At 41.0% G+C, this 27351-nt stretch overlaps 1 protein-coding gene across 1 annotated transcript in view; it reads right to left on the minus strand.

Annotated features, from left to right (window-relative positions):
• The window catches only part of BMPR2 (bone morphogenetic protein receptor type 2), a 194935-nt gene extending 176017 nt beyond the window's left edge, over positions 1-18918 (minus strand). The window contains exon 1 of the mRNA XM_032636912.1: positions 17701-18918. Coding sequence (XP_032492803.1) covers positions 17701-17776 — 76 coding nt within the window. The 5' untranslated portion in view covers positions 17777-18918. The remainder of the gene's footprint in view (positions 1-17700) is intronic.
• Between the last annotated feature and the right edge of the window lie 8433 nt (positions 18919-27351).

The following is a 27351-nucleotide window of genomic DNA, read 5'->3' on the forward strand; positions in this document are numbered from 1 at the left end:
ACTACTGAGCCTGCACTCTAGAGCCAGCGAGCCACAACTACTGAGCCTGCGCGCCACAACTACTGACGCCTGCATGCCTAGAGCCTGTGTTCCTCAACAAGAGAAGCCACCACAATGAGAAACCTGCACACTGCAACAAAGAGTAGCCCCCACTCAACGCAACTAGAGAAAGCCCACATGCAGCAACAAAGACACAACACAGCCAAATAAAAAATAAAAATCCCATCTTTAACATAAATACTATTATTGTAATACAAATAGGTTCAAAAGAGAAAAGTTCATAGAGACTGGACAAGCCAAAACAATCTTGAGAAAGAAGAACAGAGCTGAGGGAATCATGATCCCTGATTTCAGACTATACTACAAAGCTACAATAATCAAAACAGTATGATACTGACACAAACAGACACAGAGATCAATGGAACAGGATAGAGAGCCCAGAAATAAACCCATGCACTTATGGCCAATTAATCTACAACAAAGGAGGTAAAAATATACAATGGGAAAAGGACAGTCTCTTCAATAAATGGTGCTGGGAAAAATGGACAGCTACATGTAAAAGAATGAAATTAGAACAGTCTTTAACACAATTTACAAAAATAAACTCAAAATGGATTAAAGACCTAAATGTAAGACAGGAAACCATAAAGCTCTGAGAAAAAAATTGGCAAAACACTGTTTGATATAAATCATAACAATACTTTTTTAGATCTGTCTCCTAAAGCAAAGAAAATAAAAGCAAAATTCAACAAATGGTACCTAATTAAACTTAAAAGCTTTTTCACAGCAAAGGAAACCACTGACAAAACAAAAAGAACCTACTGAATGGGAGAAAATATTTGCAAATAATATGACCAATAAGAGATTAATATCCAAAATATATAAACAGCTCATACAACTCAGTACCAAAAAAAAAAAAGACCCTCTGTCATTAAAAAATGAGCAGAGGGCTTCCCTGGTGGCACAGTGGTTGAGAATCCTCCTGCCAATGCAGGGGACACGGGTTCGAGCCCTGGCCCAGGAAGATCCCACATGCCGCAGAGCAACTAAGCCCGTGCGCCACAACTACTGAGCTTGTGCTCTAAAGACCGCAAGCCACAACTACTGAAGCCCGCATGCCTAGAGTCCATGCTCCACAACAAGAGAAGTCACCACAATGAAAAGACCACGCACCGCAACAAAGAGTAGCCCCCGCTCGCCGCAACTAGAGAAAGCCCACGCACAACAACAAAGACCCAACACAGCCAAAAAAAAAAAGAAAAAGGGTGGAAAATGTGAACAGACATGTTTCCCAGAAGGAAATAGAGATGGCCAAAAGGTACAGGAAAAGATGCTCAAAATCGCTAATTATCGGGGAAATGCAAATCAAGACTACAATGAGGTATCACCTCACACCTGTCAGAATGAACACAACCAACAAATGTTAGGGAGGATGTGGAGAAAAGGAAACCCTCGTACACTGCTGTTGGGAATGTAAATTGGTACAGTCACTGTGGAAAACAGTAAGGAGGTTTCTCAAAACACTAAAAATAACCAAGCTGTACTCCAATAAAGTGTGATGCGAGAAGAAAAAAAAAAAAAAACACTAAAAATAGAACTGTCATATGATCCAGCAATTCCATTCCTCAGTATATATCTGAAAAAAACAAAAACACTAATTCAAAAAGACACATGAACCCCAATATCATAGCAGCATTACTTACAATTGCCAAGACACAGAAGCAACCTAAGTGTCCATCAACAGATAAATGGATAAAGAAGATATAGTACATATATACAATGAAATACTACCCAGATATTGTATTTTAATATCTACAAATTAAAATAGTTAACTGTAAAACTTCTGCTGCTGAAGTATCAGATTAGGAAAATAGATTCTGCCAGTTATATCAGGTCTTCTGGCAGTTAGCTGTAAAATCTTTATCCCATTTAAATTCTACCCTAATTCTGCCCCCAATTATTATGTTGCCTTATGGAGTTTTCACTCTACTACAAAAAAAAAAAAATCATTGGTCAAACTCTGTTATTGCTCATAATTTAAGGTCAGTTTAGGAAAAAATTGATGAGACATTAGAGACTGCAGTCATGCCAACTTTATTCTGGAGTCCAAGTATGAAAACTAGCAGCCTCTAATATTATTTGAAAGTAACCAAGAATGAAAAACAGTTACCCTGGCCAAAAACTATTCAGGATATATGAATAAGCACTTCCTTGTGATAATGGGGGGGAAAGAAGAATATGAACAAAAAACAACAAAAATCTCAAAGTGAAATACTGAATATGTGCCTATGTGGGAAAAGAAAGATTACATGTACTTTAAATGAGAATACAAATGAGATATGACCCAAGTCTTCAAACATTGCAATAATCTTTTTAAGAACAGGACAAACAGGAAAGTCCTGATCTACAAGGGCCGTATGACCAGGAATTATTCTTATAGTCTGTATTCTCTGCATCATAAAGGGAGTCCAGGGAGATGGACTCTAGCCCTATTCTTTGAATTATTTTGAGGCAAAATACTTCCCATGTTTACATTTTTTTCCAATAAATGAAAAATACAGATAATACTAATACATATTTGTAGCGCTTACTGAAAATATTAAATAACAGATCTCTAAAATAAACATTTGAAGGAAACAGATTTTTAAAACTAATTCAACTGTACATTCTAAACCCAAGAAATAGTCCTTGCTATTTAAAAAACAGTATATCACAGAAGGAGGTGTGTAATGATACCAAAATGTTATTTGACAGTACCAGGGAGAAAAATCCAACCTGCCACCTCCCTTGTCCATCTTGACTACCACAAATGCCTAACCAGGCTTCCTATTTCTCCTTGGCTCCTCTCTAATCCTTCTCCACATACAAGCCAAAGTCACCACCGAAAAATGAAAATTAGATAATGAATTTACTCTGTTTAAAATCTGTCAACAGCATTCCCCATTTTCCTAAACTAAAATTTAAACTCTTCATCTTTCTACCATGGCCTAAAAGGCCCCGCAAGATTTGGCTCCTGCTTGCCTATCTAACCCCTTGTCATGCATCTATCTCCCTACTACAGGCCACACCAGTCTCCTTTTTGATCCTGTAAAATACCAAGCTCTTTCCCACCTTCCAGCCTTTGTGCTTTCTGTTCCTCTTCCTGCAATTATTCACAAATCTGCCTCATTTTAATTCTTCAGATGTCACCTTGTAAGGAAGGCTCCACTGACCACCTTAACCCTCTAACACCTTAACCCCGTGACATTTATCATAATCTCTATCTTGTGCATTTATGTATTTACTACTTATTTATGATCTGTCTTCTCAACAAGTAAGTGCCATTAGAGGCAGAAATCCAGATGCCTTGTTCATGGTTACAAGATACTATGATATTCTCTTAACCTAACCTAATCTTCATAAATACAACATGTATAAGCTAGATTACAGAATGTAAGGTCTCCTGCATATTTTGTTCAACATCTCCTTTCAACACTACTAAACAGTGTTCAAATGCCAGAAGACATGAGAAAACCGTAAGAATATTCAAAAATCAGCAGATGAATATTTTATCTTGGCTCATTTCAGGAGTGTTACAAACTTGGCTTCTCCTTAAACTTATGATGTCTTTAAACTTATTTTAACAGTTGCCCTATAGAAAAGCACTAGGCTGAGTTGCCTCCCTCGATGGCTAAATGGCCTCCCTGCCTCATTCGTTAAGTGTACTTGGCAACATAAGAGGCATTACAGCATATAATTTGCTTCACATATAGCCCTTTTATTTTAGTAGCCAGGTTTTTTTCACACGTAATTATAAAAGAGATGAATGAATCATTTCCCCAAAAACAATGTAAAGAAAATCTCTAAAGATGCAATATGCATTTTGAATTTAAATTATCAATACTTTTCTCTATAGAAATGTCATCATAAAACATTGAAACCAGAGAATCATTTTCTCTTTACTACTGTAACCTGCTAAAACAAAATTATAGATCAAATGTTCTTAGGTTTAGTGAAACATGGTATTTTTTAGGGGACATGTTACTCATTAACACTCCCACCCTTAGTATACTAAAGATTTAAAGTATCAATAAAACTTTCTTGCTCAAGAAAACTATAAGGCACTCCTATCAAGGAAATATATTGAATCTATTAAAAAGCAAAACAAAATCAAGTATACAATACCTCTGATGAATTATTTAATATATATCATATAATACATTACCTAAGGGTTAAAATGGGGCTTCTTTTCCTATATCTCTTTTTTTTTTTTTTTTTTTGTGGTATGCGGGCCTCTCACTGTTGTGGCCCCTCCCGTCGCGGAGCACAGGCTCCGGGCGCACAGGCTCAGCGGCCACGGCTCACAGGCCCAGCCGCTCCACGGCACGTGGGATCCTCCCAGACCAGGGCACGAACCCGTGTCCCCCGCATCGGCAGGCGGACTCTCAACCACTGCGCCACCAGGGAAGCCCTCTCTTTTTTTTTTATTTATTTATTTTTTTTATATTTTTGCGGTAAGCGGGCCCCTTACTGCTGTGGCCTCCCCCGTTGCGGAGCACAGGCTCCGGACGCGCAGGCTCAGCGGCCATGGCTCACGAACCCAGCCGCTCCGCGGCATGTGGGATCCTCCCGGACCGGGGCACGAACCCGTGTCCCCTCCATCGGCAGGCGGACTCTCAACCACTGCGCCACCAGGGAAGCCCTCTTTTTTTTTTAAATAAATTTATTTATTTTATTTATTTTTGGCTGCATTGGGTCTTCGTTGCTGCACACGGGCTTTCTCTAGTTGCAGTGAGCGTGGGCTACTCTTCGTTGCAGTGCGCAGGCTTCTCATTGCGGTGGCTTCTCTTGTTGCGGAGCACAGGCTCTAGGCACACGGGCTTCAGTAGTTCTGGCTCGTGGGCTCTAGAGCGGAGGCTCAGTAATTGTGGCACACGGGTTTAGTTACTCCGTGGCATGTGGGATCTTCCCAGACCAGGGCTCAAACCCGTGTCCCCTGCACTGGGAGGCGGACCCTCAAGCACTGTGCCACCAGGGAAGCCCCCTATATCTCTTTATGACAGCCTCTGCTTTCTTTTACTACTTGCTTTTCATTTTAAATGTTTCCTCTTACCTGATTTAAATTTCGTCGTCAAACAAAGCAAACGTAGCTAGACACCCCAAAAACTCCAACTGTCAAGAATGAAAGTAGGGCTTCCCTGGTGACACAGCGGTTAAGAATCTGCCTGCCAACGCAGGGGACATGGGTTCGAGCCCTGGCCCAGGAAGATCCCACATGCCACGGAGCAACTAAGCCTGTGCGCCACAACTACTGAAGCCCACACACCTAGAGCCTGTGCTCCGCAACAAGAGGAGCCACTGCAATGAGAAGCCCACGCACCACAATGAAGGGTAGCCCCCACTTGCCGCAACTAGAGGAAGCCCGCACGCAGCAACAATGACCCAACACAGCCAAAAATTAATTAATTTTTTAAAAGAATGAAAGTAGTAGGAGTAATGTGGCTGGGAAATGCAAGCCTAAGCAGTATCAGTGAGCTCTTACATGTGTCTCTCTCTTCTGGATTGCTACTTTGATCGCTACCTCCTTAATCATCTATACTCCCCTCACAACACTTTCCCCACAAAGGATTATAAACCATTATTAGCCAGATCTCAAGTCTTCAGAGCTCAGTACAGCACTTAAGCCAATCTTAAATAAGACAGAATATATATGCCCCAAATAACCTCAGCCTTCATCACCACCCCACCACCATGGGCTCAGTAGGATGACCGTCAACCAAATATAAAATTCAGTGGCCACAGGAATGAGAGAGGACTACTCAGGCTGCTGAATCTTCCCCTCCTGTTTTTTGTACAGTGTAGCCCACTTGACTGGGCCTCCTCAGCCTCTGTCCCTGCTCCTTACAGTTGGCTCACACCTATGTTTACCATACATTTGGTCACTGTGCCTTGGCCACCTGGCTGCTCTTCTAAAGAGCACCTCCTTTATAAGACGAATTCCCTTAGCCCAACCACAAAGGAATTGTGAGCTCTATGCCATGCCTTTCCAGCCACAATGACTTATCCACTGCCCAAATTATTACTATCCTTCTTGTTACTGCCTATATGCATTCTGTATACCTTACTTCAAATTTGGATTTTTTAACCCAGCCAGTAGTTGAGCATACACCATTGTATTTATGCTCTTCTCCTATAATAGGGTAAGTCTGTCAATACTGGGACAGTGATCCATACTTCTTCCATACCCTAACACAGTTGGCGTATTCATATTCAATGAATACCTTTTATTACACAACTAGTGTGAAGATAATCTATCCTAATTTTATTATTTTACGGAGAACAATCCACAGAATTTCAAAGTTGAAAGGCAGCTCAGTGTGATCAATTCTCTCTTAAAAATGAAAAAGTCTTGAGAGGAAATATGGTTAAGAGCAGAGACTTTCAGAAATCATGAAAACCTTGGCTTGAATTCCAGTTCTGCCATTTTCTAAGTGGAAGGCTTTGGGTGATATATTTAAACTCTGTGCAACTGTTTCCTTATCTATGAAAAAAATATCTATTTCAGCAAAGCTGATACAAGGATTCTATAAAATAAAGGATAAGGATTCTGTGAAATAAAGTTAAAAACTTAGCATGCCTGCCATAAGGAGGTATTCAGTAAATAACTCAATAAGTAATAAGTGGGTTTCCCTGGTGGCGCAGAGGTTGGGAATCCGCCTGCCAATGCAGGGGACACGGGTTCGGGCTCTGGTCCAGGAAGATCCCATATGCCGCGGAGCAACTACTGAGACTTTGCTCTAGACCCCGCGAGCCACAACTACTGAAGCCTGTGCACCTAGAGCCCGTGCTCTGCAACGGGAGAAGCCACCGCAATGAGAAGCTCGTGCACCACAATGAAGGGTAGCCCCCGCTCGCCACAACTAGAGAAAGACCGCGCACAGCAACAAAGACCCAACGCAGCCATAAATAAATAAATAAATTTATTTATTTTTTAAAAAGTAATAAGTTATTATTAGGAGTATATACCATCAAACAAAGCACTTAATCTCTGTTTATCTGCTTCCTTAATTCTAAAATAGGAAAAATATCTACCTTTCAGCTATTTTGATAGAGAAAAACATGCTAAAAACACTCTGCATTGTACTTGACACACAATTGGCACTCATAAAGAGGGACAATATGGTTATTAAACAATAGCTATTTTACGTTGCTACTCTCAGTAGCATCTACTATAATTCTTCGTATTTAAGTATTACTTTTTTTTTCCTTTTTGGCCGTGCCTCGTGGCATGTTAGTTTCCCAAACAGGGTTTGAACCAGCGCCCCCTGCAGTGGGAGCACAGAGTCCCAACCACTGGACCACCAGGGAGGTCCCAAGTATTACTTTATTTATGTCACATTTTTTTGGTAAATCTTTTATACAACAGGTTCTTTTAAACAATAATGAAATATTCATTAGCTACAGAAGTTCACTTCTTCTCCAACACAATTCTCAAGATAATTACTGAGGACGTGATTCAGTTGAATCTCACAGGAATCTCTCTCCAAACACCTTAGCTAGATGTTATCTTTTAAACAACAAATTCTATAATAAGTGACCTAAATAAGTAAAATGGGCTGAAAAGATTTCAGGACTCAGTTCACTTAAGTGACAGGATGATAAATGCAACCCACAGTAATTTTAGTACTTCTGACTGTATTAACTTCCTTCTGATATTGTCATTTAATTGTTCAGAGTTTTCTTTTCACATATAATTCTTTGCTTTAAGTAATAGCTCTCAAACTTTCCAGTATCAAAGCTACTGTTTAAAAATGTCTGAATTCACAAACCTAGAAGAGCTTACACAAAGAATGGTATGCTGCTTTCTAGCGTACACCAATACAGAGATAAAAGGCAAGGGCAATAAGGCCAGACCAAGCTGCAGCGGTTTGGGTGGAGAACACAGACAATAAAAGAGGAAATTAAGTAAATTACTTTTTCTCCCTTCTCCCTCAGACTACCCCCAACTCTGTTCCTTTACCTTTTGCTACCACTATTCTTTCCTACATCTGTACTACTCCTATGAAATATGACCACTAGAATGGAAAATTAGGATGACAAAAGTATTTCACTTAGTGCTATGTATTTCCACACACCAGCTGCAAAGAACAGGTTCTAACTCAAACTTGTTCTGAATACATTAAATGAATATAAATGCTCAGGCATTTTAAGCCATTGATATTAGTCATATTATTTACTTATTTGATGCTCCCTCAACTTTTATAAGTTAGAAACCCAAACAACCAGGGTTCTTAGAAACTTTTAAATTAAAATAATAGGTAAGGCTCTAAATGAGAGCTAAAATGTCTGGGTCCCAATGCTCAGGCATTTTAAGCAATTGATATTAGTCACCTATTTACCATAACAAGCAAAAAATCTATTATGACAAGTTAGCAGAAGTACATTTTATATATTCCAAATTAACTGCCCCTAAATGATGCTTTTCACTACCCAAAAAGGACACTTTCTCTACTTGGAATTTAGTGATTAAAAGACAATTTGCCTATATAAGAAGCAGTAGAGTGCAGCAGTTTAGAGCATGAGCTGCCTGTGTCTATATTCCCCCTCTATCACTTATTAGCTATGTTGCCATGGGCAAGTTTCTTAATTTTTCTGTGCCTAAAACTCCTCATCTGTAAATGGGGATAATACATAAGAGAATCTACCTTCTTATTATTATTGAGTTAATATATGTACAACACAAAGAATAGTTCCAGGTGGTTTAAATTATCTATACGTTAAAAAAAACCAAACATATAGACTCATCTACTGTAAGACAGAATAAAGGCTTTTCTAAGGTAACACAAAACCCAGACGTCAAAAAGGAAAAGACAAACAATTCTAATTGCATAAAATCATTTTTTTATATTAATATCACCTTCAAACCAATAAGGAAAAGAAACAAATCATAGCACTTCCCTGGTGGCTCAGTGGTTGAGAGTCCGCGTGCCAATGCAGGGGACACAGGTTCGTGCCCCGGTCTGGGAAGATCCCACATACTGCAGAACGGCTAGGCCCGTGACCCATGGCCGCTGAGCCTGCGCTCCGCAACGGGAGAGACCACAACAGTGAGAGGCCCGCGTACCGCAAAAAAAAAAAAAAAAAAAAAGAAACAAATCATTAGGAAAATTAATCTGATACCTGAACAGGTAATTGAGAGAAATGCAAGTGGCCAGTAAGCATACAAAAAGAAGCTTGGCTTCACTAATAATTAAAGCACTGCAAACTGAAACAAAATACAATGCTTTTGCTTTGGCAAAAATTGAAAACATTGATATTATACAATATTTGGAAAAGGTATAAGAAAATGGAAATTCTGATATACTACTGGTGGAAATGAAAACTAGTACAATCTTTTGTGGGGAAATTTGAAAATTCATATCAAAATTTTAAAATGTGCAAACTTTCAACAAATGATTTTACTTCCAGAACTATCCTGCATGAATAATCACAAAAATCTGTGTATTACATAGTACGTAATGATTCTACCTTTGTCTAAAAAAAAAACTCTAGTTATACCCAGATGTTTATTTATAGTACATACAAAAAGAAAGTATGAAAGATTAAACACCAAACTACTAACAATGGTTACATCTAGGGAATGGGATTATAGAAAAAGTAAAGAGGGAATGGGTCTTTTTATTTTCTATGCTTCATTGTCACCTAAAAATTTTTTTAATGATTCTGTGTTACAACTTTAGGATTCTAAAAAACAAAGATTCTTGTAAAGAAATAAAGTCTAGAAGCAAAAACAAGTCTTAAAATACAAAGCAAAGTCAATACAAGTTTATCTTACTACTTCCTACAGTCACTATTGGTGCTGTTTCCCAAATTCCTTTTGTAGATACTTGGAAAGATCACATTTCCTAAAGGTTGGGAGAGACCATGAGACTAAATAGTGAGTCTTCTACTTCTACTACTTATTAGTAGTAGAAGTAGAAGTAGTAGCAGCCTATTAGCCGCTTAGTGTACAAATCTGACTTAGTACAAATCCAAGAGTACTGTCTTGCTCTTAAAAGGACTTAGCAAGAATCAGTAAAACTGAATTTCTCGGGCTTCCCTGGTGGCGCAGTGGTTGAGAGTCCGCCTGCCGATGCAGGGGACATGGGTTTGTGCCCCGGTCCGGGAAGATTCCACATGCCGCGGAGCGGCTAGGCCCGTGAGCCATGGCCACTGAGCCTGCACGTCCGGAGCCTGTGCTCTGCAACGGGAGAGGCCACACACAGCAGTGAAAGCCCTGTGAACCGCAAAAAAAAACAAAACAATTTCTCATAAACCTAAGTAAATTGACAAAATAATGATTCCTAGAGAAGTGCTGGATAAATGGAAAAAGTTGGTGATAAAGGCTAAAGTAAATTTAGTTTAACATTCTTGATAACATTTCATCAAGCTAACACACTGGTTTAGCAAAAGGAAAAAATAATTAAATATCCCAGAAAAGTTATCTCCCACAAAAAAAACTCTGTTTCCATAAGTAACATGAATAAATTCATTTTCTGACATTATTTGACTGTTCTTAATCTTGCCTTTCTTGTCACCATGATATGGCCCTTTGGGTAGTAACTAAATATAAAAAGTTACTCTTCACACTAGACTGGCCCCTAGGGGTTCTAATCACTAACAACAGATGGAAACACAAAATTTATCCTCCACTAAATATGTCATCATCTCTCTTCTGATCTAACTGGTGTTCCTTTCCAAAACTTAAGCTTTGAATCTTCTATGAAAATTTTTACTATCCACCAACATTTGAATGCTATACTCCAAACCAAAACTGAAAATAATCTGCTGTCATTTATAGCAAAATAAGAAATCATAACTAAGAAGTAGTTCAGTCTAGGCAATTATTCCTGAATGATTAAAATGCCAGATTTTCATATGCTTGAAGTATTCCAAGTATTTTATACGTGCAGGCTAACACTATATATATTACATTAATGCTTTGCTTTGAAGGTATAATAGACTTCATTTACTCATCTGTAAAATAAGGAAAAAATAATAGTAGTGATCAGTCTATTTAGAGGATAATGAGATAACACAGTAAATACGTAAGGCATTCAGTGGATATAGTAAAGGCTTAAGAAATATTCATGTCTCCTCCCTTACTCCCCCAATACAGATTTACTCACTAACTGTAGCCACTATCAAATTATATATAAAGTATCTTAAACCTAACCTCTTTTAAAACATTTGATTTTCTGAATTTTTACTTCTTTGTAAAGTTAAAAGCAAATAAAAGTTGAACAAGACAGAGGTCAGCAGATACAGCCACAAGTAGTAGGGGCCAGATTGTGTAGGATATTTAAAATGATTTGTGATTGAGTGAGTTTCTGAGATTCTGATTGTGATTCTGAGTGACATGGAGAGGCATCAGAGAGTTTTAAACAGAAAAAAGTGATGATCTGACTTAAGTCTGAGAAGGGTGACTAAGGATACTATACTGAAAAGTTAATGTAATAAAGCAAAAGTGTTAGAGAAAACAAAAGTTACTGAAAAGCTACAAGTGAGAGAAGATGGCTTTTAGATTAACATGGTAGCAGTGGAGGTGTAAGCAAGCAGTCAGACTAGATATATTTTGAAGGTAGAGTCAAGAATTTTTTCTATCAGACTGGATGTGAGTGTAGAAAAAAAAATGAAGAGACAGGATATATTCAATTTTGGGCCTCAACAACTAGAATGACAGAACTGCCATTTGCTGAGTTGGGTAAGACTACAGGAGGAACAGGCCTACAGAAGAAGCTCAGGAGTTCAGTTTTGGATACGCTAAGTTTTGATGACTATCAGACATCTAAGTAGAGATGCAGAATACTCAGCTGGCTACACGCAACTTTATTTCATTCAAGGAAAGAAGTTTAGGATGGAAATAAATTTGAAACTTTTCAGCCTCTAGATGTTATTTTTAAAGCCATGAAACTGGATAAGATCACCAAAGGAGTAAGTGTAGACAGAGAAAAGGACCAAGGACTGAGTCCTGGGACAACACACCATTTAGAGGTGAGGGACCTAAGGAAGAACTATCAAAGGAGATAGAGAGGCAGAAGGAAAACCAAGAGTGTGGTATCTTAGAACACAAATGAAGGAAGTGTTTCAAGGAGGAAAAAAAATGATCAAACTGAGTCATGCTGCTGATAGATCAAGATGAGAATACAGAAATAAACCAAAACACAAGAAGGACATATGCACAAAATATTCAATATGGTACTCTTTATCAAGAGAAGAAAACCAAGACAAGCTAAACAACTCCTAACAGGAATCAAGTAAATACTAACAAATACACTCAATGGAATATTACACAGTTACTGTTTGTGACATATTATTCCATGTTTAAAAGTTTGAAATGTAGAGACTTCCCTGGTGGTCCAATGGTTAAGACTCCATACTCCCAATGCAGGGGGCACGGATTCGATCCCTGGTTGGGGAACTAAGACCCCACATGCCACATGGCATGGCCCAAAAAACAGTCTGAAATATAATTAATAAATTATACAATCACACCAACACAGAAATATACATACCTTTATTTAAAAGTTAGAAGTAAATACACCAAAATAAAACACAGTGTTGGAGTTATGGGATTAACAGTATTTTCTCTTTACTTTTCAAAGAAAAACAAAAATACAAAAACAAAGCTTTCCCTAAAAGGTTGGCCTAGAGTGTCTATTACAATTATATAGCTTGGTTCATAGACTATTCTTGTCTACAAAGGCAAAGACTGAAGAAAGATCAATAATGTTGGGAAAAGTCAACTATTTCCTCATTTAAATGAAAGAACTAGGGGTTTGGATTATTGGATACATACACATATATACATATATGTAAATGACACACTATGTCCTTTGTTCAGTCATGTTTTGCTCTAAATCACGCTATTTTGCACTTAAATTGCTGGGACAGAATGAAGGTATATTATTAAGTATATTTTTGACACTGAAATTTTTAAGGGAAAACTGTCTTGAAAGATAAACGAGAAGACCTTCTGGCATTAACAAATTGAAATTTCTCAATGCCATCTGCATCTAGCCTTCCAGATACAGATGAGGAATTGCCAGAAAGAGATATGTGTGCATACGATCCTTCTATTCCCCCAAACATCCAGCTCCATCTAAAACTATTATGGCCAATACCTCTGGCACAATACTTTATCATGTTCCATAATTCTTCCATCAAGTCCACAGTCAACACTTTTAAGGTGAGAATGATTACACAAATTTTGTATTATAGCTTGATAATATGTGTAATGAAGTTTAAGTGTTACTTAATATGCTCAAGGCAAGGTTGATGGACAGTGTTGGACACTGGGACTCTAGGTATGTATGTAAACTCTTACATTAGCTCTTCTGGTAATAATTCCCCTAACATCTTATTGCTATGTAACTTGGCATATCATACAGACTCTTAAAGGCACGCCATAGTAGAAAACTTGTACCTTACATCTACCAGTTCCTTACAAAGAATTTCTGTAAAGAGAATTTATTTGAGGGGACTTCCCTGGTGGCGCAGTGGTTAAGATCCACCTGCCAATGCAGAGGACACGGGTTTGAACCCTGGTCCAGGAAGATCCCACATGCCGTGGAGCAACTAAGCCCGTGCACCACAACTACTGAGCCTGTGCTCTAGAACCTGCGAGCCACAACTACTGAGCCCACATGCCACAACTACTGAAGCCCATGCATCTAGAGCCTGTGCTCTGCAACAAAGAGAAGCCACTGCAATGAGAAGCCCGCACACCGCAACGAGTAGCCCCCCCACCCCCGCTCGCCGCAGCTAGAGAGAAAACCCACACGCAGCAACAAAGACCCAACGCAGCCAAAAATAAATAAATAAATTTATTTTTAAAAAAAGAATGAAATAACACCACTTGCAGCAATTTGGATAGACCTAGAGGTTATCATACTAACTGAAGTAAGTCAGAAAAAGAAAGACAAATATATGATAACACTTACATGTGTAATATGAAATAGGATGCAAATGAACTTTGTTACAAAACAGAAACAGACTCATAGAAAAATTATGGTTACCAAAGAGGAAAGGCAGTGGGGGAGGGATAAATTAGGAGTTTGGGATTAGCAAACACAAATTACTATATATAAAATAGATAAACAACAAGGTCCTACTGTATAGCACAGGAACTATATTCAATATTCTGTAATAAACCATAATGGAAAAGAATATGAAAAAGAATGCATATATGTATAACTGAATCACTTTGCTGTACAACAAAAACTAACACAACATTGTAAATCAACTATACTTCAGTTAAAAAAAAAAGTGATATGGCCAGTTATAAAATTAACTGATTTAAACTGACTTCACTCTGTACCTTTTATAGCTAGAATTTACCCACCAGAGACCAATATTCAACTTCTCCTTCACTGTTAAAGAAAGTTGGCCTTTAATGAAGGAAAGCTAGAACAAACATCTCTCCCCACATTTCACACACACACTAATACCAATACCACCACTACAGCAACCCACATGCCACGATAGCTTTTGTAGACAATGTGTGTGTTCCTGAAGAGATGTATGTAAAACTGAAATCCAGTCAAGTGAATTATTTCAAATGCAGGAAGAATCAACTGACATTGACTAGGTAGAATCAGCTGACATGGGTGACAACTGAGCCATGGACACATGTGAGCCAGCCAAGGAGAAAAACGTTTATGACATGATGCAGGACACGCTGAATTCCTTCAGTGTCCTGGAGAAGCTTCCAGGTAGGGATCCCAATGAGACCATTCGAAATACCACGGGCTCCCTGGCCTCCCAGGCAAAGAAGGACAAGAAGGATGAACACAAGAACTAAGACTGGAGGGAAAAGAGTAGCTAAGTCTGCTCATTGGGCAGCATATGGTGGGGCAGGATATAGGATTAGATATGTTATCTGTAACCACTACAACCTAAATAAAAAGCTTGGCAACTTTTTTTTTTCAAAAAAAATTTTTTTTAAACAGAAGCTGACCTTTAAATAAGTATTACATTATATTGTATCCTTTTATTAAAATTAAGAATTCATGGGACTTCCCTGGTGGTCCAGTGGGTAAGACTCCCTGCTCCCAATGCAGGGGGCCCAGGTTCGATGCCTGGTCTGGGAACTAGATCCCGCATGCCACATGAAGATCTCACGTGCTGCAACTAAGACCCGGCGCAGCCTAAATAAATAAATAAATATTTAAAAAAAAAAAAAAAAAAAAGAACAAGTTCAGCTTCATGCCCCTGTTCCAGACCATAAAAAAAAAAAAGGAAAAAAAAGAAATCATTTATAAACCAAACAAGCACATATTTTTTATAAATTCTAATTTTTGCATACTAACTGTTCTTAGAATTAAGGAATCCAAGAACTAAATAGAGTAAGTGAGAAAGAGGGACTCAAAAGATATAGAGGATTATCCACGACCCCATAGAGAGATGTGATATCAGTCTCCCAGTATTATTTTCCTGTTCAGCTGTACCATTTGCACATGTCTAGTTACATCACTGTATCTATATAACCCAAATTCACACAAGCCCTCTCTAGCCACCTTGCACTTAATGAAACTGCTCTAGCCACTCCAATATTAGGCAAAGTCTTACACATTTAGAACCATGATATTTGCTCAACCAGTGCTGTACCAAGATCCTGTCAAGGGTCCTTGCTTCTTTTCAAAGGCTAATCTGGTGAAGACACTAACTCTCTCATGTTCCCAATTAGAGTGAGAAGTTGTTGTCATCATTAATGTGATAGGTAAGGGAACAGACTGTAATTCTAGCTCCACAATTTACTGACTGTGTGGTGAGTTATTTAAATTCTCTATACTTCACTCACTCTATAAAAGGAACATAACTGAACCTGGAGTAAAGAACTGTCATGAGAATCAAATGAGAAAATACATGTAAAGCTATTAGGACAGTTGCTGGCGCAGAGCAAGCACTCAATAAATACTATTATTATTATTGTTACAGCTCTGAAATCCAATTTCACAAATTTTGGCATCTGGTGCTATGTAACAGTAAAGAAAAAGATGGCTAAAATCACTTTTAAACAGTGATTACTTTAATCCATCCCTTTTAAGGGCCATTATTCTAATATTTTATTTACCAAATAGATATCAAGTTTATTTTTAAGTCAATTGTTCTTTCTCTTATTTTATTAGTTCTGATCACAAAATGATAAGCCTGTCAACAATAAATGAGAATCTATGCTCTAAAAAGGTCAAGAATAACAAAGAACACTAACAAGTCTAAGCTCTGAGATTTCTCCTCTTAGAATGACTGCTTGAACTTAACGCCTTTTACTCTCTTCATATTTTACAGGGACCACATGGCTTACTACTAGAGAACTTAGATAGCTAACAGAATATAAAGAACTCCAGAGAAAAATCATTCACTTTTACCCCAAAATGAATTGTGATGATTAAGAATATTAAAATATCAGTGTCAAAATACATTCAATTCAGAAGTTCAAATTATGTTAACACAACTATCACAAACATAATAGACATTAATCAACAATATCTAAAGCACAAAAGAAAGTTCAAAAACTGTTTCAGTATCTTCCCAATGCAGACTTTTTAAATGGAAATAAACACTGTCCGTGTCTAACATTGCAATGAAAAATTTACTGAAAGTGAATATTACACTTATGAAGAAAAAATAACTGGAAAGCTGTTATGTTGCCCTTTATTCATTTTTCGATGTATAATATATTTGGCCATCCTAAACCAAATTTAAGAATTATATGTATGATTCACTCCCCAAAATTTCTAAAAGCAAATCACCAAAAGACTGCTTGAAAAGCAACTGCAAATGAAACGAGGTTTTTTCCTAAGGTGTCTGAGAACTAAAATCAAAATATTCTAAGGAAAGGATGACTACCATTTCCCTTTAAGCTTCAGTAAAATGTCAAAAGAACTTTCAGGACTCAAATCTCCTAGAAGTCTGATGTGAGGTCAAAGTTGTCTCAATGACAGGAAAGTCAATAGATGCCAGATGACTAAGTGAAAAGCTACCAAAAATACTTCTAAGCCCAGCAGTAATTCCAAAAGCATATAAAATACGACTGTCCAGATTGAAAAGATTAAAATATTATTACTAACATACTTCGGAACAAAATAATACTAACGATAATAACAATTAACAATATTATACAGCATACTAAGCATCTCACAGTTCTGCCTTCCTCAACATTTATTTATTCAATTCATTCGGGAACATTTTGGAATAATGAAAGTAACATGGATTCTCAAAGAGTGATCTACATCTAAAAATGAGGTTCAAGTATACGTTCTACAGTTGATGTTCTTTTTACTGTAAGCCAAATCCGCTTCTTTATATTAGAAAAAAAATCTATAGGTCTGTTTCCAAAGATCTCATAATAGACAGTGTTCACTGGTGATTAAAATGTTATTTTTAATCCTTGCATTACCTCACAGCTAAAAATGTTAAGATACCACACCCAATGTGTCTTTACCACCCCCCCGCCCTGGCGCGGGTGGGGTGAGGTGGTGGGGAATACGAGGTGCGGGGATTCGAAACTACACGTCAACGTGAAAGGTTAGCTCCCTGGAAGGACCGGGTAAGGCGCGCAGGTACCGGGCGATCGGCGGCCGCGTCGCGACGGGCGAGCGCAGGCCTCGGCCTCTGCAGGCTCCCTCCCCCGCCAACCACAGAAGAAGTGGCCCGGACGCGCCACCCGGGGCTACTCACCGGCCGCAGCGCTGACCAGCAGGACGGTCCACAGCAGCGAGGGCACCCGCCGGGGCCGCCGCAGCGACGAAGTCATCCCTGGGCCAGCCAAGAAGCAGGAGAGCAGAGAAAAGAAATACGGAAAGTGAACGAGGGCGGAGAAACGCGGCCGGGAGGCTAGTCCTCGCTCTCGTCGGACTTATCCGGCCCGTATTACAATGCAGTTTGAAAGGACAAATGGCAGATGAGAGGACCGAGCTGCAGAGCTTTCATTCCGCTGCCGAAATTTCCTTCATTTTTCTCCCTTGCGGCTGCGGGTGTTCATTCGCCCAGGACAGGGTGCCTCGGCCCCCCAAAGTGAAGGCATGTCTGTGGGGAGAAGCAGGGAGACAAGAAGAAAGCCCCGCAGTTATTTCCCTCGTAGTTTCACGATATCAAAAAAATATCCAGGTCTGGGAGAAAACATATCCAGGGTGCCGAGGGGTGGGGAGCGGGGATTCGAGGGGCGCCGAGGATCAGCACAAGTTCCCGACTGCCGGGAAGGGCGAAACCGGGCGGGCGGCGGCGGCGCCCGGCGGCCCGAGGCGCATCGCCTGTGCTCCGGCAGAGCAAGATTCCTTTTAAGTTTCGCTTCGGTGCTTCCCTTACTCCGATTTCGAGCAAAGCAAATCCTCTTCCTCGACTGGATCGAAAAAGGTTCTGGCCTCCATGGACAAACCCACGGCCTTCACGCCTTCGCGGAACAATCCTACGAGGGTCCGGCAGGTCCCGGCGGGAGGGCTGAGGGGCGGTGGGAAGCGGGGGAGGGGAGGGGTCCTCAGGCTGGGCCCCGAGCTCCCCGAGACAGCGGGCGGAGGGGAGGTGCCGGGAGGCTGCCCTTTCTAGCCCTCCCGGGTGCGCTCCTTTCTCTTTTTTATTGCTGCCGCTCCATCTTGCCTGAGGTAAATTCCACTGTGAAAGCCTTGTCTTCTCCCGTCAATGGCTCCTCTGAGCGAATCACAACCCCCCCTCCCGAGGAAGCCGCCGCCGCCGCCGCCGCCGCCGCCGCCGCCTCCTAGCTTTCCCGCAGCTCTAGGCTCCGGGCGGAGCTCGGGCGTCGCGGGCCGAGGGTGGGGGGCGGCGGGAGGGCGGATGTAGGTGGCTGGGGAGGGGGTGGGCAGCAAGGCGGCGAGACACCCCGCGCCCCTCCGGGAAGCACTTCCAGCGGCTCCGGGCAGACCAGACACAAAGGGGGGAGTCGCCGCAGCTACCAGTCTGCGGCGCTCCCGGTCACCGGAGTCGCCCCGCCTCCGCCGCCGCCTCCGCCTCCTCCTCAGTCTCCGGCTCTTCCCGGCCCAGTCTGTCTCGGGCCCGTGGTGCAGCGCGGGTGTCGGCCGCAGCGGCAGCGGCGGCGGCGGCGGCGGCGGCGGCGGCGGCGGCGGCGGTGGCTGCAGCGGCGCGACGAGGCCGCACTGCGCCTGCGCGCTCGCGGCCCCGCCCGGCCCCGCCCCTCACTCCAGGGCTAACTGAGGCGGACTCCGCGGCCCCAGCGCAGACGCTCAGGGCAGAACACGGCGGGGCCGGCAGCCCGCAATGGACAGCACTGGCCCTTCTTCTTCACACACACACACACCTACCAGACGTCCACGCTTGGGATTTGCGTGCTTAAGAGAGGGCGGCCGCATGTATTGTCCAGCCTTTGGCAAACTCTTCCGAGCTCGGTGATTTAGCCTCTGACTCCTCTGGGACTCGAGTAACGCCTCGAAGGACAGAACAACCAACCCCCTTTGTTTCTTGGGGCCCGCGCCTGCCTGTCCGTAGCCCAAAGAATTGGGAAGGACCCACCTTTCGCAGAACCGGAGACCTTGGCCTCCTCGGGCTACCCTCACTGACTCAAACAAAAGCCGGAGTTTGGAAAGACCACCTCCCTATATTGATATTTTTGCTCTAATGGTGTCCTGCTTCCCTCAAGCACCCATTACCGTAACCCTCCTTAGCTAACAGGAGTACTGAACATTTGAAAGGATGAAAAGCCAGAAAGAACTCATTCTTTTACAATTGTACTCGCTGTCCCACTGTCTGTGCATATCTGTCTATGCAGCGCTGTTTCCACTTCGAGGGTGGGCCTTTATTCACAAAGGCTGGGGGCCTTAGGGGCTTTTTAGGGCATTTGAAAGGAAATTTGCGGTGAGGAGTCGCAGCGTCAAGGTGAAGAGTGGGGTTGGGTCTACGCATCCGAGGAAAGAGCAGGTCTTGCTGGTACAGAAGCTTCCTTTGAATCTGGATAGGATCTGTTTAGTAGGGGTTTTTTTGAATTGCAAAACCCCAAGCAACCACGATTGGGGAAGGGAATCCTTCCCACCTCCCCCACCCCCGCCCTGAAGCTCTTACACACTCCTGAGGGATCTGGTCGACTTGGGTGGGATTTTGCTGGGGGAAGAGGGAGAAGGTGACGTGCTTGGCGCCATGATCACCGGAAGTCTGGGTTTAATTCTTAGCTGCGAGGTGGAAAATCTGCGTGGGAGGGCGATCTTAGAGGTGAAGTCTAGCCTTCCCTTCTTCTAAGCAGAAGGGTTATTCTGAAGACTGGTTTTGCTGGTCTTTCATTGTGGCTAAGGGCAGTTCAAAGATACCTTCAAATATACACTCCTGAAGTCATACTCTTTGCTTGCTTATTCAAGTCCCTTTTTATCTCTTTATCTGAACTTGATGTAAATAAATATTCACATTCCTTACACTAGTTGCTGTTATCATACTAAATATCATAGGGGTTGTGGTAATACCAGCTCAGAATTCTCAGACTCTTTTTTTTTTTTATAAATTATCAGACTCTTTTTAGTGGAAATATTTTTATACTGTTTACCCTTCAGGCAGAGAGAAGTTTTTCTTTGTAGTAAAATCCCTTAAAAAGAAAAAAAAAAAGCATATACTTTGACTCACTAGCTTTATTACTATATATGTATATATATATATATATTTTTTTTTTTTTTTTTTTTGCCCAAAAGGCCCAAAATAAGGAACTGGTATTGTTTTACCATTTGACTTTCAAGAAATAAGAGCTAGCACTCAGAGCAATAGGATTTAAGTATGTTAGAGGTGTATAAAGTTTATTAATTGGTAGTATACTGTTTTTCTTTCTCAAATTGGGATTAAGTATTTGATTACTCATTTTTTATTTGCATAAAAACTTTCCTAAGAAACAAGAAGTACCCTTGGACATATAAATGTATAAGTTATATAGAAAAGAAGGGTCCTAGGAAATTCATATGAAAAAAATTATGCCACCAACTTAGTATGAATAATTAGTAGACAACTAGATATACAACCCTCTTCCCTCTTCTGTTGTTCCTTGTGTCAACTTAAAAAAATGCACAACGTGAGAGTTGCCAGTTAAGTTTTATTTGGGGCAAAATGAGAACTGCAGCCCGGGAGATAGCATCCCAGATAGCTCTGAGAAACTGCTCCAAAGAGGCAGGGAGGAAAGTCAGTATATATGTGATTTTGGTGAAGGGGGCATACATGTAATCAAGCCCATATTTTTTTTACAGAAGGTTTCTGCTATTCACAAGGAGCAGTCGTCACCATGAAGGATTTTAGTGTTTTTCTAGATATGACTAGATATAAGAATTGGGCTCATAAAATCGTCTCCTGAAAATAACAATCTGAAGACCCATTCTGCCAGTTTTTCCCAGAGCACAGAGTACCTCATTTCTGCTCTCCACCCTGAACTCCTTTCAGGGGGTGTTGAAAATCAGCATCTGCAGAAGCACCTGATTTAATCCTTGTAGAGGTAGATGGCAAGTGCCAATGGCGAGTGCCAGTTTGTAGTTGACACTTGTAATAGCTCATCTGGGACATGGCTGTTCACTCACTATGAGAAAGAACATCAGAGAAAAACTAGAACTTGGCAAATCAATCTGTCCAATAAGACAAGACAGACAATAAAAGTCAAACTCTGGTGAGAACAAAGGATTGGCAGGGCAGGCAAGTTTGTTATCTGTACTAGTTAGGATAAACTGGGTTGTAACAAACTTCTCAGCAGCTTATTGCAACAAAGGTTTAGTTCTCACACGTTGTATGTTTGATACAAGTCATTAGGAAGCCCATCACAAATGGGGTTCACTGGAAAACAGACCCTGAAACAGATTTGCGTATAGGAGGTTTTGGGGTAGTGCTCTCAAGAACAATCTCTGGAGACTGTGGGTCACAAGATTGAGCAGAGGGAGAAGTTGAACTGCAGCACAGTTACAAAATTGAGGCTTCAGCCAGTTCTGCAGGGAGCTCTGGCACTAGGATGGCCCTTCAACATTGTCCTAAATTGAGTCAGGGGCTAGGTCTTTATACCCTTACATCAACCCATCATTGGACGTGGGCTGCATCCAGGGAAGGGAGGTGCTCCTTGGGTGAGAGGGCTCTCTTTAGCCAAAAGCAACTCCTCCAGAAAGGGACCCAGTTGAGAGCTGTCAGCCACCAATATTTCCAGCAGTTGGGAGACGTGGTGTTTCAGTCCTAAAGGGTGGACCTTGGAACTCAGTACAACATCCACTACATGGACTCTGCTCATTGTAGTCACTGAAGTCCCCAGACTGTTGGAGGCTTCACTGAGATACATGCTTTCAAGATTGCCACAATAGGGATCATAAATTTTAATTGCTAGTCTACAGTGTCTTGCTCTAGCCATTAAAATGCTTCCACCCAGAAGCAATATGCTTCACTTCCACCCACACTTTATTGGCCAAAGAAGTGACATGGCTAAACCTGACCTCAAGAGAAAAGGGAAATGTAATTCTATCCCACGTGACTAGAAGTAGGAGGACATGAAAATTTGTGAACAACCTTAATAACTACCATGGTGCCCAATGGAAAGTTAATCCCCAGTACTCTAATCACCAAAAGCCCAACAAGTAGTATAGGAGGGTTTTCTAACATACGAGAAAAACTTTGGTGTAAGAAACTGGGAAATGGGGGGAGCAACACAGAAATCCAGGTGAACAGACCAAGAGCATCTCAAAGATTGATGGATCTTCGCTAGGTGGTATGGCTCCTCATGGATTATATCTTTCCTCTGAGGTGGAAGACTTGCAAAAGCAAAGTAAGGCCCTGATTTTAGGAGGGAACTGGCAGGACTAAGTAGATTATTAGAACAAGGATTGGAATAAGGACCAAGTCAGAAACCCTATTATGTCCTCTGAGGACTAATAGCAGTTGCCTGGGCTCAGAGATAATGAATACATTTAAGAACAAAGCCTATCATCATAAAGCAGTGGTGTCGAAGAAAAATTCTTAACTCTAGAATAAAAATACAGATGCCCAGAAGTTAGCACTGGAACACCCTTCAGGGTCCAGTAACAGAAGGCAACTTAAAGCTGCTTAGGGGCTTCCCTGGTGGCACTGTGGTTGAGAGTCCGCCTGCCGATGCAGGGGACACGGGTTCGTGCCCTGGTCCGGGAAGATCTCACATGCCGCGGAGTGGCTGGGCCCGTGAGCCATGGCTGCTGAGCCTGCGCGTCTGGAGCCTGTGCTCTGCAACGGGAGAGGCCACAACAGTGAGAGGCCCGTGTACCGCAAAAAAAAAAAAAAAAAAGCTGCTTAGAAACTTTAGGATTTAACCTTTAGGATTTAACTGAGTTATGGGACATGGCATTATCTCCTTTTGTAAGATTAAGTTGTAGTTGTAGGGAGAGGGGAAAACCCTGATGTGAAGTATAAGGAAAGTTAAATTGGAGACTGACACCACCCCTCTCATCCTCTGGACCTAAAAGCAAACTTAAGTCTCTCTCTTTCTGAAATAAGCAAAGTTTTTAAAACAAAACAAAATAAACAAACAAAAACCTTTGCTTTTGGAACCTAGATCTTTGTCCCATCTCTTTCCTTCTCTTTTTATATAACTTTTGAAATTTTAGTTAGCCTAGCTTCTGGGGTAACCCTTCCCTTTAAGAATAAAATAGAATCATCTGAACCTCCCATCCTGAATGACTCACAGCAGGAGAACACAGCCTTTCCCTAAGCATGTGAAAGATCCCAATCCTAGAGGAGGAGGACTTACATTTTCCACAGATTTACCTGATTTGGTCTGGACTTCTCTACTGACACCTTGTAAGAGCTTTTCCTTGCAAATGCAAGATGCTGAGCTCTGCTTTCCTCCAAACAGTAGCAACAGGACCCATCATTTATTCTCTAAGCTACATTAAAATATGGTTAAAATTTTTGCTAAGGCTTAGAATTTTTTTAAAAATAAGTTTAACATAATAAAAGGAATCTTAAAACAGGGTATCAGATCTGGCTCCCTGTAGTCCTTGAACCGCATCAATACCTGCCCAGTGGATTCACTTCTCCCTTTGAAAGGAGTATTTCTTAGCCTATAGCCACTAGCCATGTTTCTAGGATCCAGTCCTGTCCTCTCCCTGCATCCAGCTGAAGTTCATCCACTCATCCCCCCATCCATCCTTTCATTCTTTCATTTATATAATCAATAAATGTTTATTGTTTATTGAACTATGTGCCATTCACTAGTCTAGATATAATGATATAGAAAGGAACAAGGGAGCCAAGTTCCTTCCTCTCATGCTCTCATGGCACTTACCTGTGTTTGTTTTCTATTGCTGTTTTAAAAGTTATCACAAACCTAGCAACTCAAAATCACACATATTTATTATCTCACAGTTTCCATGGATCAAGAGTCCAGGCACAACTTACCTGGGTCCTCTGCTCAGAATCTCTCGAGGTTGCAATCAAGGTGTCAGCCAAGCTGTGTTCTCATCCAAAGGCTTCTCTGGGGAAGAATCTCCTTTTAAGCTCATTCAGATGTTGACTGTCTGCCAGGGGCTGCTCTCAGCTCTTAGAGGCCCCTACAGTTTCTCGCCATGTGGCCTTCTCCATAGCTGTTCTTACAACATAGTAGCGTATTCATTTGAGCCAACAGGGAGAGTCTCTCTTGCTCCAATCGGCTAAGACTGAGTTGTATATAACATAACATAATCATGGGGGGTGGCATCCCATCACCTTTGCCTTATTCTATTGATTAGAAGCAAGTCATAGTTTCCATCATTCTCCAAGGGAAGGGATTTTACAAGGATGTGAATGATTGGGGGGTCACCTTAGATTATGTTTACCACATTACCTTTTAGCAACGAGAGACAATATGAGAGGGAGAGCTATTCTACCTTAAAAGAACTTACCAGGGAAGGCTTGTTTGAGGAAGTATCACTTGACCTGCGATTTGAATGATGAAAAGGATTCTATCAGAATGATCTCTGCTAGGCAGAGATCTGGTAGAAGAGCCTTTTTGGCTTAGGAAACAAGCAAAAGCCCTGAACTAGTTAAGACAATCTTGGTATGTCTGATGAATGAAAAGGAGGACTGTTTATTGGAGCATAGGAGACATAGTTAGAGAGGTAGGCATGCCCCACGTTATACAAGGTTAATAGGCCATAGTAAAGGTGTAGATAATTTGCCTATTTGTTCTCAGTTCCACTCCCTTCCCTTCTCTTCTTTGTTCAGAGACTGACTCCTACAAACGAAATTTCCAAGACTCCCTTGCCTACTTGGCTTCCAGTTAGGTTCAGCCAATGGGAAGTACAAGACTAAGTCCAAGCTCCTCTCATTCATTCCTTTGTTCAGCAAGTATTTATTGTCTACTGTGCTCCAGGCTCTGTACCATGCTACTTTGGATACATTAAGCAAAGCGGTCAAAGCCTCTGCTCTCAGGAGCTCTACGCTACCAAAGAATTTACAGTTCCTCAAACACACCTTTATGCCTTTACACTTGAACTTACATCTGCCAAGAATGCCCTTTCCCCCTCTGATTGTCTTATTAATTTTTGTCCACCATACAACATCCAGGTGAGACAGTACTACCTCTAAGAGGATTCCCCTGACCCCAAATCCCAAACAGATATAATTATTCCCTCTTTGTGTTACCTCTATACCTTTTATAAGCTTCTAATGGTGCACTTGTCAGGCTGCGTTCTGATTACTTGCTTTCATTTTCTCCCCTACTAGATTGTAAGCAGCATAAAAAGAGGGATGATCTCTTATTTATCACTCTATCCCCAGCAACAAGTACAGTAACTAGCACAGAATAGGTTCTCAATAAAGATTGTTGAAAAAAACAAACAAAAAGAAAAAAGATCGTTGGAAAAAAAAGAACAGCTATGAAATTTTAGGACTCTTCCCTAAGGATATAGTCAGAAAGGCAGACAAAGACATCTGTCACAATTTTTTTTTTTTTTTTTTTGGCTATACTGCATGGCTTGTGGGATTTTAGTTCCCTGACCAGGGATGGAACACTGGTCCTCGGCAGTGAGAGCACAGAGTCCTAACCACTGGACAGCCAGGGAACTCCCTGTCATGTTATTTATAGTAGTAACAAGTTGAAAATAATTCAAATATCCAACAATAAAGGAACAGTTGGGTAAATTATGACATAAAAAGAATGGAATACTATAGAGCTATTAAAATGGTACTTACAAAAATTAATTAATGGCATGAGGACATGACCATGATACAGTGTTAAACTGGGAAATCAAAATGTTAAATGTAAATAATATATTATCTCAACCGTATGTATATAAGATTCTCTGTATAATTCTCTGTATAAATACATACTATTGGGACTTCCCTGGTGGCGCAGTGGTTAAGAATCTGCCTGCCAATTCAGGGGACACGGGTTCGAGCCCTGGTCCGGGAAGATCCCACATGCCACAGAGCAACTAAGCCCATGTACCACAACTACTGAGCCTGTGCTCTAAAGCCCGCGAGCCACAACTACTGAGCCTGCGTGCCACAACTACTGAAGCCCGCGCCCCCTAGAGCCCGTGCTCCGCAGTAAGAGAAGCCACTGCAATGAGAAGCCCGCACACCGCAAGGAAGAGTAGCCCGCGCTCCCTGCAACTAGAGAAAGCCCCGCGCGCAGCAACGAAGACCCAGCACAGCCAAAACTTAATTAATTTAAAAAATAATACACACACACAGAAGAGCTATTAAAAAAAATACATACTATCTATTGAAGAATAGACATCAAAACAAAATTGTTGTCTCTGCATGAATATTTCTTTCCTTTTTTATACTTTTAAATATTTTCAATAATAAACATGCAAGGGACTTCCCTTGTGGTCCAGTGGTTAAGACTCTGCGCTCCCAATGCAGGGGTCCCAGGTTTGATCCCTGGTCAGGGAACTAGATCCCACATGCATGCCACAACAAATATCCCGAGTGCTGCAACTAAGACCAGGCACAACCAAATAAATAAATAAAAATAAATATTAAAAAATAATAATAATAAACATGCAAGGCCTTTAAAATCAGAAAAATGGTTTGCTATATTTAAAACAACTGTTTTGGGGACTTTGCTGGTGGTCCAGTGGTTAAGACTCCACGCTCCCAATGCAGCGGGCCCAAGTTCAATCCCTGGTCAGGGAACTAGATTCCACATGCATGCTGCAACTAAGAGTCCACATCCCACAGTGAAGATCCTGCACTCTGCAATGAAGATCCCACGTGCAGAAACTAAGAAACTAAGACCTGGTGCAGCCAAATAAATAAATAAATATAAATATTAAAAAATACAGTTATGAACGATGTCTATACGGTGCCTGAATTCCAAAATTTTTGTTTTTTTTCAATAGAGGCATTTTCCTTTATTAAATTTTAGGTACCTCCACCTACCCCATATTAATCTCATAATCATGTATA

Source organism: Phocoena sinus, chromosome 7 (assembly GCF_008692025.1).
Source record: "Phocoena sinus isolate mPhoSin1 chromosome 7, mPhoSin1.pri, whole genome shotgun sequence".
Lineage (NCBI taxonomy): Eukaryota > Metazoa > Chordata > Mammalia > Artiodactyla > Phocoenidae > Phocoena > Phocoena sinus.